The 18,722-nt window shown below is 42.1% G+C and overlaps 1 protein-coding gene across 11 annotated transcripts in view; it reads right to left on the reverse strand.

Annotated features, from left to right (window-relative positions):
• CNTLN (centlein) overlaps nt 1–18,722 on the reverse strand; it is a 365,528-nt gene that overhangs the window by 247,462 nt on the left and 99,344 nt on the right. For 9 of the 11 annotated variants that reach the window (XM_031014894.3, XM_031014893.3, XM_063696347.1 and 6 more), the window contains exons 4-5: nt 3,127–3,261; nt 2,346–2,525 (exon numbers count right to left, since the gene is read on the reverse strand). The exons of the other annotated variants lie outside the window; for them this stretch is intronic. In XM_031014894.3, coding sequence (XP_030870754.3) covers nt 2,346–2,525; nt 3,127–3,261 — 315 coding nt within the window. The remainder of the gene's footprint in view (nt 1–2,345; nt 2,526–3,126; nt 3,262–18,722) is intronic. 11 annotated transcript variants of the gene reach the window in all.

An 18,722-nucleotide genomic window follows, 5' to 3' on the forward strand; every position in this document is an offset into this window, starting at 1 on the left:
GAACATCGAAAAATCAAAACCCTCATAGTGTCTGAATGTAAACTGTCGCAGCTGCTTTGGAAAATAGTCTAGCAGTTCCCAAAAGCTTAAAAACAGTTACCATATGACCCAATAATCTCACTCCTAAGTATATACCCAAGAGAAATGAAAATATATATACATGTAGGAAATAAAAAGTAGTATCTTTTCCTTACCCATGGCAAAGTTCATGGCTGACATCCCAGTAATAAAAGATAAATTACTAAGAGAAAAATATAACATTTATTTAACCAAAGTTTTACATGACACAGAAGATGTTGGAAACGAAGACCAGAAGACTCAGGGAAAACTGTTTATTTTTATGGACAGTCGTGCAAAACTGTGACTGGAGGACAAAGGCATATGATTCTGTGGTAAAATAAACTTATTAGAAAAGACTGTTTGTTGAGATTCTTCTTGGACTCTAGGTACAAGACAGAACCTCTCTGAATGAGGGTCACAAGATCTACTTTCCAGGAAGGTAGCTATGAGAATTCTTTTATGACCATGCTTCATGGGAGAAAGCTGGGAGAAGATCAGTGAACAATCTTGCTGCTTCCGTGGGTACTGAGTAAATGATGTGGACCATCAAATCCAAAAATAAATTATCAATAGATTAAAGACTTTAGGGTGGGAAAAACTTTGTCATATAAAACCTTTAAACATTTGAGAAGAAAATAATAAAATGACTACCAAAATTCACAAACTTTTGAAATTCCAGTTTTCTTTATTCAACGTCTGTAGAACAGAAGGTATTTATAAGATAAGAAGTATTAGTATCCAAAATAAATAATGAATGCCCAAAAAGCAATAAGAAAAAGACAATAACCCCATGAGAAAAAAATGTAACACAACTACAAGTCACAGCAAATCCCAGAACTGATTATTCAAGTAGAATAAATAAGGAAATAAAAATTATCACCAAATAATCACGTAGCTGTGAATTAATACAAGTACTGATTTACCCTTATCACACTTCCAATTTGTTTTAACGCTTGCACAGAAGCAGAAACTGATATAAAAATTAAGAAAATAAATCCACCAGAATTCAGTTCTCTCAATGGCTCAGTCACCCCATGATTGTGCACTAATAGACTTAAATATTTCCATAAATAATCTGCAACAGGTTTATACACCGAGAAAGATGTATCCTTCTCCCCTAACTTAAATATTCTTGCACACATGCATATACACACACATATATCCATACATATTACCATCATCCCTCAGTATTCCTGGAGGACTGAACCCAGGGCTCTCCAAATACCAAAATCCATGGATGCTTTAAGTCTCTTATATAAAATGGCATAGTATTTGCGAATACCCTACACACGTTCCCATATACTTTAAATCATGTCTGGATTACTTAAAATACTGAATACAATGTAAACAGTTGTTATACTGTATCTTTTACTTGTTTTTTTTAATTATTGTATTGTTACTTTTAATTGTGTTGGGTTTTTTTTCTGAATAGCTTGATCCACTGATGCAGAACCTGCAGATACATATGGTCAACTGCTTGTAACTGTTGAATAACCGTGTGTGTGTGTGTGTGTGTGTGTGTGTGTGTGTGTGTGTAGGGGCATATACATGGAGAGACCACCATATTTACTAGTACTAAAATCTGTGTCTGCCCTTTTCAACAAAATCTATAGTTTAAAAAAAATGTAATTTAATAAGAAAAGAAATTAGCAAAAACCTCTAAAGACAAAGAGAATGTCATAAAATAGTATTATTTTGAAAAATACTAATAAAATTGTAAGAAACCACTGCCTCACTTGATTAGCCTTTTAAAAAGGGTACAAGATTATAAAGATTGATTGTAACTTTTATCTTCTATAAAAATAAAATTTTCCCATCAATAAGGCCCTTTAAAGTCAAAGAAAGCACCACCATAGAACCACGTATTTGTATTGTTTAACTGTTTAGTATTTTTTACACTTTATATTTTAAAGGATCTAGAAAATAGTCTTAAAAACTATATTGCAATAAATTATAGCTATCTTTGTAAGCTTAAGCCTTAAGTGAAAAAGTTAAAACCAAAGATTCTAAATATGTTATTTGAAAACACATTTTCTTTCAAAATGCAATAGCCTTTATTTTTTAATGATTACATTTTAGGATAACCATTTGAAGTCAGTTTCCTGCTTTGCAACATCAATTTTTAAAAAGCTATGGGTCTTAAGTGAAAGAATATAAATTAATGCTAGTCCCCACTGGTGGATATGAATATATAACTTGTTAAAGAAAATAACATGTATTAAACTTCCTAGAAAAAGTTAGATCCAAAAGAGGAGTATAGTATGGATTCCATTCCTATTGTATACCTTTATTTTTGCATCAGTGCTATATTTTTCTTTTCTCAAATGTGCTTCCTGCTTCCTCAGTTTCTCCAGGTCATTTAGCAGGTCAGTGCAGCGGGTACTTAATTTCTTGTTTTCCTCCTCCAGATTTTTTATAACTAGTCTGTTTTGCTCTTCTTTGTTTTGTACACACTCCTTAGTGTCCTGTAGAACAGTACCACAAGGGCAAATAAACAAAAAACCCAAAAAATGGTGAGAACTAATCAGCAAATACAAACTGTGCAGTTTTACCCTCACAGAAGCTTCTTCTATATTTGATAGCCAAGGTCACCTGTGTACTTTTATTGGCCTCTTTTCATGCAGGTGGATGGGTCATATTTTTTCACTGGATTACAGCTTTGATGAGTACACATTTGCAAAGAGCCCATTAATTGATCAAGCTGCCTTTGATGCTGTCCCCAGCTATTTTTGAGACCCATACAGACATATCCTCCCAGACCTGGGTTTTATCAATTAATAATGCCAGTCCCATCAGAATCTAATTACAAGAAGCCACATATTCACACTCCTACTTTCTTAGCTCCATTTCCATCATTAACTATTTATCTAAAAGTTATAAAGCTTGGAGTTCTGGCTTTAAAGCATCTTTATCAGAGTTTTTGCATGTGAGAAAACTGTATGGTACAGGAGGGCCTAAGGCAATTTTTCCTCCAAACCTGTCACTTTCTGTGCCACAAAGGCTAACAAAGCTTAAAGCAGAACTTCAAAGCAACAGTCCCACAAAACTATGTACAACTCAACACACCTTAATTTCTTGACTTTTATCTTTAAATTTCTTCTCCAAGTCACTGAATTCTTTCCTGAAGAAAGCATTTTCTTCATCTACTGCAATTTTCCGTTTTACAAGGTCATTTATTTCCTGTTTCAGTACTGACTCTCTCTGTGGAAAAAATTTAAATTACTGGTGAGCTTTTATTTCTAAGAAAAACAGTATTTTATTTTAAAGGTTTTACATTTTGATTTGCTAATGTTATGATTAACTAGCTTTCATAATAATGTCTGTCACCACAATTCTCATCTCCTGTAACATGCCCATGAATTTTTAACTAAAATGTGCAAGTACAGGGCCTATTTATGTTGAAGAACACATAAAAACTGGACACTAAATATTAAATCATACTCAGAAAGCAAATTTTCAGAATTTAGGTGTGTAACAGGAGAAAAACAAGATTTTATGAACCATTCTAATTAAAGAAAATATATTTATAGCTAACATAATTCCTTATTCTTTTATTTGAATGTCATTTAGAAGGAACTTTTCTGATAAACTATGATTTTGTAAAAGCATAAATCACTTTAAAATTTTTAAAATGGCAAGTTTGTTTTAGTACTAATAATATCTTGCTGTGTAGACAGAATATTTAGAATGTTAAGGCTGCCAAAATTTTTAACCGAACATTCTTCTCACCTGTGAGATACTTAAATTACACCTACGAGGTGGATGTACCCCAGACTCAATTTTTAGCTTTCCTTGTTTCTCTGTACATCTTTTCTCTCAGAAAATGTAGCACCTCTCTTGGCTGCTAATCTTTCCTCTGTCTGAAAGACTATCTAATCTATAATCCAGCCCTCACCTTCCCAATCACCAATCTCATATTTCCAGCTATACAAGACCTCTCCCTTTGGATTGTCTACTACCTCAAACTAACTTGCTAAAAATGAAATCCATATCCTGATACTATCTCTTTCCTAAACTTCTTCAACTTTTATCAACCCATCCATTCTTTCAACTAATATTTATTAAACACATAGTATCTAGCCTCACACAATTATTGGAAGCCTCCAAGTCAGACTCAATAACACCTTCTGTCTGTCAACCAAGAAAGAGACACATCAAGATAGAAACACCTTTTTTAAAGTAATATGCTCAGTTGACCTTTATTCCATTTCTGATCTATCACTGGTGCTGATCCCTAAATATCAATTTATTTTATACTCTCATATTTCTTCCTTATCAAATTGTCTCCAAAGGACTTGGGAATAAACTGAAAATGAGAGGAAGATCCAGGATTATAATGAAAAGTGGATTTTTAGGAATAAAGTGAAAATATATCCAATATTCTATTTTATTTAGTTAGTTTTTTTTGAGAGACAGGGTCTCGCTCTGTCATGTCACCCACTCTGGAGTGCAGTGGCACAATCATGGCTCACTGCAGCCTCGAACTCCTGGACTCAAGGGATCCTCTCACCTCAGCTTCCCAAGTAGCAAGGACCATAGGTATGTGCCACCAACCCAGCTAATTTTTAATTTTCTTCGTAGAAATGAGGTCTCACTATGTTACCTTCTCAAACTCCTGGACTCAACCAATCTTCCCAGCTCGGTCCCGCTGAGATTACAGGTGTGAGCCACCATGCCCAACCCCAATACTCTAATTTTTAAAAGTGTAATATTAATTATTGATTTTATTTTACTTATAGTTAAAAAATAATTTAGATGCTGAATACATACAAAAATAATCTGTGATAAGTGTGTAAATAATTTTTTAAAAAAATAAGTAAAAGGAGAGGTCTTGTACGTACCAACATTCAGCTAGGAAACACAACTGTACCATTATCTTTGATATCTCATAAATGACCCTTTATCCTCTAGTACCTCTTATTCCCTCCAAGGGTAAGCATTATCCTGAAACCCTGATTCTTATCTTTGCCTTGCTTTTCTTTATAGTTCAAAGACAGATATATGTCCCTATTTAATATGCTGTATAGTTTTGCTTACTTCTGAATTTAAATCATATTACGCATATTACGTAGCTTGCTATTTTTGCTCAACATATGCTCCCAAATTTATTCATAATAATGAATGTAACTGTAGATCAATTTCTTGATGTACAGTGTTAGTCCATCAGATAACTATGCTATATTTATCCATCTTTTATCAGTGTGTATTTCAGCTGTTTCCCATTTGAGGTAAAGGGGTATACAAACAATACTGCAGAGAACACTCTTCAGCATGACTGCAAATATTCATGACCAAGAATTTCTCCCAAGCAGTGTTTTTCAAACTACAGACTGCAGTCTAGTAATGGGTCATTAAATCCATTTAGTTACAATAGGTGGCATTTTTTTAAACGGATTATAATACAATAGAAAATATCAAGGTAATAGGCACACATTCTTAGCAATGAAACTACGGTTATAGGAATAAACTTGTAAAACAGACATGCTTCATAAATTATTTTCTAAATTTTTATCATGTTTAAGATTTTTATTGTATTTAAATATTAGTAAATTCACATTTTTGATATAAACATTTTCATATGTTTACCTTAATTATATGTAGGAAAAATAACTTATACGAAACTTACTTCATGTGTGTATAATGGGTCATGAAGTAAAATGTACTTCAGTGTGGGGATCATACTAACAAAAGTTTGAAGAACACTTCTCTGGATTATATCCACTTAAAAGTGAAATTGCTAAGTCAAAGACTATTTGCATTTCAAGAGTTTTCATTATTCTACCTCCATACCAACACTTAACTCTCAGGGTTGGAAATTTTTTTAAATCCAGTAAGTACAAATAGCATCTCAGTTTTTAACTTTTCTGTTCTATTTGAATGATTAGGCCATATCAAAATGTGCCTGACATCAATCAAATAACATAAAAATAGATGCATAAAAATGGCTCCTCCACAATTTACAATCAATTTTTCTACTCTCAGCTAAGTCTTATGCCCCTTTAAGACTCGACTTCCACCTCCTCAATAAAAGCTTCCCTTACTATCTCAGTATTTTGTAATTCTTGCCATTTCTAAATTTTTGTATTATCTATATTATACATTTGATACACAACAAACTACCTAGTGTTGCTAATAATCTATCTACTCATAATGTCTCCCAAACTAGACTGTTAAGTGTTTACAGATGAAATTGACACCAAATAATAAATTCAATAATATAAGCATTAAAACTGTTTGTAAAATACCCATAAGCCTATCCTTTGAAGGAGAAATGACAAAATTTGAGCATATCTTGTCTATTCTGAAATTACTTAAACTCTAGGAAGAACCAAATGACAAGTTTTAAAAGGGTTTTCCCATTAAAGTAAACTAAACTTAACAGGCACTGACAATATAAATGATACCAATAGAGTCCTTTCATGAGAATTATTTAATAATTTAGATTTTGGCATTTGAGTGAACTTATAATAGTAATTCAAAAGGACAAACACAGACTCAATCTGTAAATTAAAAAGCATAATAAAATAAAAAAAATTGGTTAACCAAAATTATTATATTCCGATAATTAGTTTAATATTAAATTGCATAATATACTTATATCACAAAATCATTAAAGAAAATAAGTTAGACAAAGATTCTCTCACAACACAAGAGCATTGATAATTAAACTCTAAAAGTGTAAAAGTTTGTATAAATCAACATATTTTCCTAATAAAATACACCCTCTATAAATAATGAAAGCACAGACATATACAGTTAAAGTTCATTTTAAAATTAAGCTTTATTAATATTTTTCAACAAATCTTTCTGAATAGAGGCAGGTAAATTCTTAATAGCCTGGCTTGAGTTAATACTAAAACAGCAAACAAAATTCAGAGGAACCATCAAGCAATAAGGGATGACAAGAGAGAGAATGTCTGGAACAAATAATTTATTACAGATAAGCCATGAAATGAATGAATAATTCAAATAATGGTCAAGAGAAGTCTACAGAGTAACAAGAGAATAATAGTGAGTATGAAGCAAGCACAAAAATGGGTGGGGGGTAGGGAAGGGGCATAAGGCCTAAACTCTATTAGGCAATACTTGAGCATAGTTAATTTATTATTTATACTTACCTATTTTCAAAATGGACATGAAACTTTTAACAAAAAACAAACAAAGCAGTAATTAAACCACAATAACTAAAGCAATGATAAGTGGAGAAAAAGGAAGGGATAAAAGAAGTAATTGCAATTATGAAACAAAACTTCTGAGCTTCCTAGAAGGTAAGACAAAAATGAAATATAATGTGAAAGAGCAATTATCATCTAATTAAATACAATTTACTAAGTTATCATAAGTCATGCTATCAAAGCACAATACTAGAAGGGAAATGTATTACATTATTTTATAACAGTGACAAAGCTAAAACATAGTCTTACCCAAAAAAGGCAATTCTTTATACTAATAATTATTAGATTGCACCCTGTGAAAGTTTTTCTGAAACCAGCTAAAAAATACTGTGTGTGTGTGTAACTTTCTAGTAATTTCACTAGATACAGAAGTAAGAGTTAAATAAGCTGAAGGATTTGTCATTCTAATTCTTACTCTATCTCATAGCTATAAATCTTGAAAATTAGGAGCTATTTAATATTTTTCAGTGGAACAACAACAATTCAATGGAGGGGGCTTCTGGTTTCCAGTCCAGCATGTAAGGAACTTGGCAGTCGTCTTTCTCAGTAACACATTAAGAAAAAACGCTGAACAAACTGAAAATCAACAACTCTTTTCAGATCCATCAGAGAATTGAGACTATCCAGCAAACCAACGCTCCCAAAATTGAAGAGACAGACATGAAAATAGAGAATAACAACTTAATGTAACAGATGCCCAGGAGAAAAAACTTCCACAGGAGCCAGCACCAGGGTGGAAAAACTTATTCTGTAATTAATGAATTACTGGAAGATCAATATGGACAAGTCTGAGAGTTTAAAACTCAAGGATGGCCCAGTCATGCTCCGGGGAAGGGGGCAAACAGTACTCAGAGGAACCATAAAACAGTAAGAGGTGACACATTTTCATAAGTTTAACCTACTGGACCCCTGTCATGTTGTCACAGGGAAGATTACACAATAATTCCTTCCTGTTTCCAGTATGTGGAGGGAGAAAATAACCATCTTTAAACACACTCAGAGTATTCTTTTTGTTATGCCCAGACCATTAGTTCCTTAAAGAAGACCACCAGAGTCCAGAGTCAAAGCCAAGTGGCAAGGATCTTTACTACAAGTTCGAACCTGGTCCCTCCATTCCACAGCATACAAGAGGGCCCTGAACAATGCGAGTGTTTGCTTTTTATAGCCTGAGAGTTATAGGGGAACAAAGGAATTCTTTTGGTTCCCGCTTTTTCAGTAAAACTTTGAACGGCTGTCCCCTTATTGGAGACTTTCTTGGTGGTGTTTGTACTGGGCTCAGGAAGTTTGAGAGATATATGGCGATATGTGGTGAGATGGGAAGATGGGATGTGTTTGTACTGGGCTCAGGAAGTTTGAGAGATATATGGCGATATGTGGTGAGATGGGAAGATGGGATGTGTTTGTACTGGGCTTGTTTGTTTTGAGCCCGGGGCTGAGGAATGTGCCCGGCTCCTTTCATTCCCCCCTTTTCTTTTCAGGTATTTTTAGAGCCAATCTTGGGTCTTATAAGTCTGATTCTGCTTCAGCGTTTACAGGTTGGTATTGGGCTCTGAGGACTATGAGTTGTACAGTGTCAAACCTTTCTCTAACGAACCGCAAAATTCTGTTAACAACACAAGGTCCTACGGTAAGCAGAAATAGTAGACTCAGTAGGGGTCCAAGGAAGGGAGCTAACAGAGAAAACATAGATGAGTTCCACCATTGGTCTGCAGCTGAAGCAAACTGCTGTGTTCTTACTTCTGTGCTTAACTTGCGTAACTGTTGGACCCGGTCTTCCACGAGCCCTGATTCATTTATGTAGGAACAACAGTCTTCCTTTAGAAACATACACGTTCCCCTTTTTCAGCAGTGAGTAGGTCTAAGGCCCTCCGGTTCTGCAAGGTTACCTGTGCTAGGGACGTGAGCTGCCGCTGGAGGGAGGCAAGGGACTCAGCTGACTTCTTCATAGCAACGGCAAATTGTTGGTACAGCTTGTTACTTTCTATAAGGGTGTGACCTAGGGCTCCCCTAGCCAGTCCGGCCGCCATGAAGGATGCGGTGAGGGAGATTCCTGCAATGAGGGGGAGAAATATGGCTCGTGCAGGTCTCGGTCTAGGGTCTGGGTGAATAACAGCACTAGTCCAGTTACCGGTATACCCTAGGAACTCGCCGGCAGTAAGCAGAGTTAACCGGGGAACTAATGTGACAGGAAGACACAGTAGGTTGGTAACAGAGGGGCTTGATAGGTTTTTAGATAATGTTCCATTACACCAGAAGAATATGCCTGACGGAGCCCTTAAGGTGATGTTAGGGGGTGTTGCAGTGATGTTGCACAGGCTGGAATTAGTTCTTGAGAAACAGTAGGGAAACTTTTCTTGACTGGGGTTTAGGTATAGTGGCACGTTAGGGATAGGGGCATATGAGAGGTTTCGGTGGTTGTTAGCTTGGGCTGAGGTGGAGGATCCTCATGGCAGGGGGACAGCGGTTAGCGGTGGACGCCTTAGAGTGGCACACAGAAAGCAGCCAGACAGGCTGTGAAGTCCTGTAAGGTTGGCAAGTTCTAATCCTTCTTGCAATAATTTTAACCAGGAAAAAGGACGTAAGTCTTGTGTCAGGCAGTTTTCTTGTCGCTGGATATTTCCATGGAACAGGGGCCGTACCTGCACTAGACCCCGCCACAGATAGAGGTGACTGCTAGGCCATGTGGAGGCGGAGGAGTAGTATACAGCCCCGTGTTGAGGCGTGGTCTAGCGGGAGTTCCAGGGGTCTCTAACTATCCACGTATATGAAAGGTCTCTATCTCGTCTGCGATGGAAGGGCCATCTGGGATCTATCTGTTCTTTTCCACCTTACCATTGGTATTTATGGATGTTACAATAGTTATAAGGGCAGCCGGCACTTTGGTGCCACTAATACTGTTTACAATTGTATTCAGTCTGATCATACTCGAAGCATATTATTGGTGCCACTGGTTTGGCTACTGGGAAATCGGTAAAATTTAGTAAAATTGGGCTATTGCACCTTGAGGAGGGGCAATCTGCACTGGCCACCAATTTCCCGGGCTTATGAGGTTGCCTAGGGTGGGTTTGGTTTTCATAAAGCCAGAATCTCCAGACAAAGGGATTAGGAGCTGGCTTTATGTTTCCCTTAGTGGCCACTAGGGCGACTAATGTACTAATGTTAGAGTTAGACTACCTAACTGCATGTTTGCAGTGAGCTATGCTGCCGGCGCAGGGTGAGTTTTAAGGGGTTGTTCTTAGCTCTGTCCACAGTCCACGTGTCTGGTGCTTCAGCTGCCGCCGTGATTGGCCCTAGAAGGTCGGAGGTTGGGTCCACTGGCTTGACGTGGGTGTAGTGGATCCACGATGCAATGCCTTCTACCTTCAGGGTGGTGGGTGTGGTCAGGAGTACTTGGAGTGGTCCTTTCCACCTGGGCTCTAGGGTCTCTTGTCGGTGTCACTTAACCAGGACCTAGTCTCCCGGCTGGTACGGATGCGGTGTCGGTGGGGGATTGGTCTCATATAGCTCTTTCAGCTTGGGCCAGATTTCTTGGTGAATTTTCTGTAAGGCTTGTAAGGAAAATAAGAATTCAGAGACATTTTCTGTTTCAGACTTAAGCAGGTCATCTTTTAAGCTAGGAACCAGGGGTGGAGGTCTGCCATACACGATTTCGTAAGGGGTAAGGCCCAGTTTGTAACGGGTATTACGGGCCCGGAACAGAGCATAGGGGAGAAGGACTACCTAATTAGCGCCAGTCTCTATAGTCAATTTAGTTAAGGTCTCTTTTAAGGTCCGATTCATCCTTTCTACCTGTCCTGAACTCTGGGGCCTGTAAGCGCAACGTAGTTTCCAATTTGCTCTAAGGATGGAAGCCAAGTCCTGACTTACCTTAGCGACGAAAGCAGGCCTATTATCTGACCTTATCTGGATGGGGAAGCCATACCTGGGAAGGATATCTTCCAGAATTTTCTTTGCTACGACCTGAGCAGTTTTTCTTTTGGTTGGGAATGCTTCAGTCCACCCTGAAAAAGTATCTACAAAGACAAGTAAGTACCGGTACCTGTACTTTCCTGGCTTTATTTCGGTAAAATCTACTTCCTAGTAGATACCGGGCCTGGTTCCCCTGAGCCTTGTTCCTGCTGCAGCTTGAGATTGGGGGTATGCGTTGTTAAGCTGGCAGACTTTGCAACTTGTCACGATACTGCTGGCCGTCTCAGCTATATGTCTGATTTTGAGCTTGGAGCGTCTGATCAGGTCTATCATCCGCCGGGCCCCCAGGTGGGTGGTTCGGTGGATGTGTTCTAACACCTGTTGTCCTAGTTTTTCTGGTAGGATGGTTTGGTCATTAGTATCAGTCCACCACCCATTCTGGATTTGTTTCAGGGGAAGTTTGTCAATCCACTGGAGATCTTGTTCTGAATATTCAGGGAAATATGGCAAGTCCCGGGGGCCCGGGTCAGGGAGCTGGAGTGCAAGGAGTTGGCTGGGAGCCTTCGCCACATTCCTTGCAGTTTGGTCTGCCAGAAAGTTGCCTTGAGCAGTTGGAGTAGTTAGTTTCTGATGCCCTGGGCAATGTACAATGGCTAACTTTTCTGGCCTCTATAGGGCTGTTAGCAGGGCTAGGATCTCTTGCTTGTTTTTTATCTCTTTTCCTTCAGCCGTCAGTAACCCTCGCTCCCTGTAAATGGCCCCATGTATATGCGCCGTTGCAAAAGCATATCGGCTGTCTGTATATACTATCAGCTTTTTCCCCGCCCCTAAGGTAAGAGCTTGGGTGAGCGCTATCAGTTCGGCCTTCTGGGCCAATGTCCCCGGGGGCAGGGGTTCTGCCCAGATTACCTCAGTCTCTGAAGTTACTGCCGCTCCAGCGTACCTCTGGCCTTGATGCATGAAGCTGCTCCTATCAGTGAACCAGACGAGGTCGGCGTCAGGAAGTGGGTGGTCCTGCAGGTCTTCTCGAACTCCGTGCACCTGAGCTAGTATCTTGGTGCAGTCATGGAGTGGGGCATCCAGGTCCGGGTTGGGCAGCAGCGAGGCAGGGTTTAAGGTCGTTGGGGGCAGGAAAATTATCCTGAGAGGATTTAGTAGTAGTCCTTGGTAGTGGGTGAGCCGGGCGTTACTCATCTATCGATTAGGTGGCTGTTTGAGTACACCTTCGATGGCATGTGGAGTAACGACCTGCAATTCTTGCCTTATGACAAGTTTATCAGCATCTTGCACCATCAGAGCCGTGGCCGCAATCATTCGGAGACAAGGGGGCCACCTGGCAGCTACTGGGTCTAACTTCTTTGACAGGTAGGCAACTGGCCTCCGCCAGGGGCCTAAGTTCTGAGTTATTACCACCTTGGCGACACCCTTATTCTCATCCACGTATAAGTGGAAGGGCTTGGTAACATCAGGTAGTCCTAGTGAAGGCGCAGAGAGTAGGGCGGTTTTAATCTGTTGGAAGGCCAACTCGGCTTCGTCTGTCCAATTAAATGGTTGTTGCCCCCGTGTTGCCTGATACAAGGGTTTAGCCAGTTCTGCGAACTTAGGTATCCATAGTCTGCAAAATCCTGCCGACCCCAGGAATTCTCTCACTTGTCGGGTGGATTGTGGCCTGGGGATCTGCAGAACAGTTTGTTTCCGGGCGTCTGTTAGCCAGCACTGCCCTCCTTTAAGCAGGTACCCTAGATATGTTACCTCTGGCTTACAGATTTGAGCTTTCTTTGCCGAGGCTCGGTAGCCTAGATTCCCCAGAGCTTGTAAGAGACCTTTGGTCCCTTGGATGCAAGCTTCTTGGGTCTCAGCAGCAATTAGGAGGTCATCAACATACTGTAGTAAAATTATTTCAGGGTGTTTACATCGGTACTCACCTAGGTCTTCATGGAGGGCCTCATCGAACAGGGTAGGAGAGTTTTTGAATCCCTGCGGCAGCCTGGTCCATGTCAGTTGGCCACTTATGCCCTTATCAGGGTCATTCCACTCGAAGGCGAAGAGCTTTTGGCTCTGAGGGGCTAAAGGCAAACTGAAGAAAGCGTCTTTCAAGTCTAAAACAGTGTACCATTGATGTTTAGGGTTTAAGGTACTTAGGAGGGTATACGGGTTAGGTACAGTTGGATGTATGTCCACAACCCTCTTGTTGATTTCTCTTAAGTCTTGTACAGTCTGTATTCTCCACTATTAGGTTTTCGTACCGGCAACAATGGAGTATTCCAGGGTGAGTGACATGGGCGAAGGACCTCTTGGTCAAGGAGCCGGCGGATATGCGGGGCAATCCTTTTCTTGGCCTCTAGGGGCATCGGGTATTGGCGTACCCGCACGGGGTCTGTCCCAGGCTTTAGTTCAATAAATAAGGCAGGACGGTGTTTTGCTAGACCTAAGCCCCCTGTCTCTGCCCACGCTTCTGGATATTGCTGGAGCCAGGTTGCTATGTCCTGGTCAGGGGCCGCTTTCTCCTGGTGGAGCCGGTACTCATCTTCTAGGTTTATAGTCAGGACGGACACGGGTCGATTGTGGGAGTTGGTCACGACGGGCCTCTCAGGGAGGAAATGGATCTGTGCTCCTATTTTAGTTAGCAGGTCTCTCCCCAATAGGGGACAGGGGCTCTCAGGGATGACCAGGAAAGAATGGGTTACATTCTTGGCTCCGAGGTTTACTGTTCTTTGTGTTGTCCATGGGTATTTCTTAATTCCTGTGGCCCCTTGAACCCACGAGGATTTGGAGGATAATTTCCTATTAGTTTTAACTAAGACCGAGTGCTGTGCTCCCGTATCGACCAAGAACTGGACTGAGGACCCCTCCACTTGCAAAGTTACCTTAGGTTCGGGGAGGGGGTCCGAACCTCGTCTTCCTTAGTCTTCGTCTTGAGTGACTAGTATGGGTGTAGACCTAGGGGGTCTGGGTCCCTGTCCTCGTGGTTTCTTTTTGGGGCAGTCTCTTACCTAGCGGCCAGCCTCCTTACAATAGGCACATTGGTCTTTGCTCAGATTATCATGCTGGGGGGGCCGCCTAGGTTGGGTGTACTCTGGCTGTAGATGCTCTTTTTGTACCACTGCTGCCAGGACCTTGGTCATTTTTTCAGTGGCCTTAAATTGCTTTTCCTCTGGAGTATCTCTGTTATTGTAAACCCGCTGGGCTATCTGAAGGAGGTCCTGAATCCGCTTCCCCTCCAAGTCTTCTAATTTCCGGAGTTTTCTCTTAATATCTGGGGCTGCCTGATTTACGAAAGACCTTACAACAGCTGCCTGACTTCCTGGAGCCTCTGGATCTACGGGGGTGTACTGTCTAAAAGCTTCCATTAATCTTTCTAAGTAGGTAGCTGGGCTCTCTGTCTTCCCCTGCAGAATAGAATATACTTTAGCCAAATTAGTGGGCTTGCGAGCAGCTGCCCGTAGAACTGCCATTAGAGACTGGCGATAAAGGTGTAGCCGTCCCCTACCTTCTGCCGTATTGTAGTCCCACGCTGGCCTGGTCAGAGGAAAGGTTGCGTTTATGAGGTTGGGGTTGGCAGTCGGTTGACCGTCATTCCCCGGGACCAGCTTTCTAGCTTCTATCTGTATTCTCTCTCGCTCTTCCGTGGTGAACAAGATTCGGAGGAGCTGCTGACAATCATCCTAAGTGGGCTGGTGGGTGAACATGACACTATCCAGTAAAGCCAGTAAATCTTTGGGGTTGTCTGAAAACCGAGCACTCTGAGTCTTCCAGTTATACAGATCACTGGTGGAGAATGGCCAGTACTGGAGCCTGGGGATTCCTGTGTCATCTGGGGGTCCTATTTCCTGAAGGGGTAAAGCCACCGTGGAGTCAGGCGGCTGAGGGGGGCTAGTCCGCGAAGTGCGCCCTCGCGTCCGCCCTGCCGGCCTTTCAAAGTTACTTTCCTTTTCAGCGGGCCCGTGTGTGCCGGCCGCCTCCTGTCCACCTGCTCCTTCCCGCAGTTCAGCCAGGGGGGCTGGGGCCTGGGGCCCGGAGGGGTATGGAGGGGGTTCTGTGAACAGTGGGTCCCCACTGTCAGGTAGAACACGATGGTGGGGGGCAGTTGGCTGCTTGGATTTTAGTGGTCGAGCAACCAGTGCCTTACAGGGTTCAGAGGCTAATTGGAAAGGGGACAGCCAAGGAGGCGGGTTCTCAACAAGGTCCTGCCATATGAGGATATATGGGATTTGATCTAAGTGGCCCGCACGCCCAGGTAGGAAAATCTTGGACTTTACTCTAGTGATGACAGCAAGTCGGAAGGTCCTTTCGGGTAGCCACCCCACATCAAAGGCAGGCCATTCGGAGCGACACAGAGTAATTAGCTTTCCTTTCCTGATTTCTATACCAAGATCATGGCCCCTTGCTCTAACTTCCTTGAAATTACTCGTAAGGAGAGATAGGGGAGTGCTCTGGGTATTACCTATCCTGTAATAATTTATAGTCTCTTTCTATAAAGGAATGTGGGTTTGAATCCCTGTAAAGGAAATCTGATTTGACTTCTTAATGATATCTAATCGCAGGCGCACTTTGGCACCCTTGGTCAGAGTTAGCTGCCTAGATCGTAGTCGTGCTGAGGCAGCCCAGATCAGAGGCAGCTGCTGCCCGCCAAACCCGGGCAGTTCAGATCGCAAGCGCGCACCGGAAGCCCGGGTCAGAGTTAGCTGCCTGGGTCGCGGTCGCGCTGAGGCAGCCCAGATGAGAGGCAGCTGCTGCCCGCCAAACTGGGGCAGTTCAGATCGCAAGCACGCACCGGAAGCCCGGGTCAGAGTTAGCTGCCTGGGTCGCGGTCGCGCTGAGGCAGCCCAGATCAGAGGCAGCTGCTGCCCGCCAAACCTGGGCAGTTCAGATCGCAAGCGCGCACCGGAAGCCCGGGTCAGAGTTAGCTGCCTGGGTCACGGTCGCGCTGAGGCAGCCCAGATCAGAGGCAGCTGCTGCCCGCCAAACCTGGGCAGTTCAGATCGCAAGCGCGCACCGGAAGCCCGGGTCAGAGTTAGCTGCCTGGGTCGCGGTCGCGCTGAGGCAGCCCAGATCAGAGGCAGCTGCTGCCCGCCAAACCGGGGCAGTTCAGATCGCAAGCGCGCACCGGAAGCCCGGGTCAGAGTTAGCTGCCTGGGTCGCGGTCGCGCTGAGGCAGCCTAGATCAGAGGCAGCTGCTGCCCGCCAAACCGGGGCAGCTCAGATCAGAGACAGCTGCTGCCCACCAAATCGGGGCAGCTCAGATCAGAGACAGCTGCTGCCCGCCAAGCCGGGGCAGCTCAGATAAGAGACAGCTGCTGCCCGCCAAGCCGGGGCAGCTCAGACCGCAATATAGATCAGATGAGAGCCAGGGGACGTCTCCTACCGGTCTCCGCTGGCTGTCCTATAGCGCATCCGCCAGGACTGTGCCAGCTCCAGTTTCAGACCTCGTGAGTCACAGATTCGGATTCAGAACAGATACAGACAGACAAACAGAGACGAGCCAGCTCACCTATCAGTAGATCGATCCTAGCAGATCCGTTGACCAGGGGTCTGGTGGGCTTGGGGAATCCCGGACGGGCCCCCAGATGTTATGCCCAGACCATTAGTTCCTTAAAGAAGACCACCAGAGTCCAGAGTCAAAGCCAAGCAGCAAGGATCTTTACTACAAGTTCGAACCTGGTCCCTCCATTCCACAGCATACAAGAGGGCCCTGAACAATGCGAGTGTTTGCTTTTTATAGCCTGAGAGTTATAGGGGAACAAAGGAATTCTTTTGGTTCCCGCTTTTTCAGTAAAACTTTGAACGGCTGTCCCTTTATCGGAGACTTTCTTGGTGGTGTTTGTACTGGGCTCAGGAAGTTTGAGAGATATATGGCGATATGTGGTGAGATGGGAAGATGGGATGTGTTTGTACTGGGCTCAGGAAGTTTGAGAGATATATGGCGATATGTGGTGAGATGGGAAGATGGGATGTGTTTGTACTGGGCTCAGGAAGTTTGAGAGATATATGGTGATATGTGGTGAGATGGGAAGATGGCATGTGTTTGTACTGGGCTTGTTTGTTTTGAGCCCAGGGCTGAGGAATGTGCCCGGCTCCTTTCATTTTCTTCTTACCAAGGCCTGCCATCAAGAAAAACTATTTTACCAGAGCCCAGACTCATGGGGTTTTACCTGAGCCTAACTAACCAACTTGGAAAAGGGAAATACCCAACTCTAGCACCTTCTAGCCTTCCTGTCTCTCCTAAGGGGGTAAGGGGAGGGGGGAAACAAACAAAAAACTAAGATGCACTTTTGAAGGTCACAGTCCAGAAGCAGAGCTCACCATGAAAAAAACCCAAACATAACACTACAGACCGCTTCCTCTCCTCCCCCAACACCCCACTACCACATCAATGGGGCTATTGTATAATTAATAGGTTTGACCAAACAAAGCAGTTTAAATAACAACTATTAAATTAAATTGCCTCTGTAGGTAGCTAACTGTAACCTAACAATATGTAAACACAACCCTTCTTGAGAGTATATTTTTGTATAGTAGCCGAGTCTCAGCCAATCACAGCAGCCAAGCATTCAGCCAATCACAAGTGCAAATTGCCAAAACATGTCCAAATAAGGCAAACACCAAACTGTAACCAATCTGGCTATTTCTGTGTGTCACTTCCATTGTCTGGCTGTACATAGTCCCAGCCCACACTGCGGAGCAGAGCTCTATGAACCACTTTTGGTCCTGAGTGTTACCCAATTCGTGAATTTTTTTTCAGCTCAATTAAACTCCATTGAATTTAATTTGTCTAAGGTTTTTCTTTTTAAGAAAACTGAATTGTGCATATCAAGGATATTTATAAAATCTCTACAAAAATTCAAATAAAAGACACGGATACCAGAGTTTTGCCTCTAACTCATACCACAGCGAACAGTGGAGACAGCCTAATATCTAGCCAGATAAACATAAAACCTATTTACCCCAGCTGTTTTTACTCATTTGGTTAATTTTATATATCAGTTTGGCTAGGCTACCCATGGTACACACGTTCTTATCTAACACCAGTCTAGATGTTATTGTGAAAGTATTCTTTAGATGTGGTTAACATTTAAATTAATGGACTTTGAGAAAAGCAGATTACCCTTCATAATGTGGGCTGGCCTCATCCAATCAGTTGAAGGCCCAAAGAAAATACTATGATCCCCAGAGGAGGAAGAAATTCTACCTCCAGGCTACCTTAGGATTTGCAATGTAACATAAACTGTTCCCTAGGTCTCCATTCTGCCAGGCTGCCCTGCAGAGCTACTCGCCAGCCCACGACTGCGTGAGCTATTACTTATAAAAAATCAGTCAATCAATCAATCCACCCCACTATCTCCCCACCCCATAATGTCACATTTCTTCATTCCTTTCCATTACTTTGTCAGAATTCAATGATCTCTTAAAATTTCATATGCCATCCCTGTTGTATTGCTTTCTAAAATTCATTTTAAAACTTCATGACTGCTAAATGTAATGTCTTTTTTCAAAAACCCACTCCATTTTTTGCAGCATTTTACAACAATGACAACATTTTGCTTCTTGAAACTCTCTTTTCTCAATTCATGAGATATT

The sequence above is a fragment of the Gorilla gorilla genome, chromosome 13, assembly GCF_029281585.2.
Source record: "Gorilla gorilla gorilla isolate KB3781 chromosome 13, NHGRI_mGorGor1-v2.1_pri, whole genome shotgun sequence".
Lineage (NCBI taxonomy): Eukaryota > Metazoa > Chordata > Mammalia > Primates > Hominidae > Gorilla > Gorilla gorilla.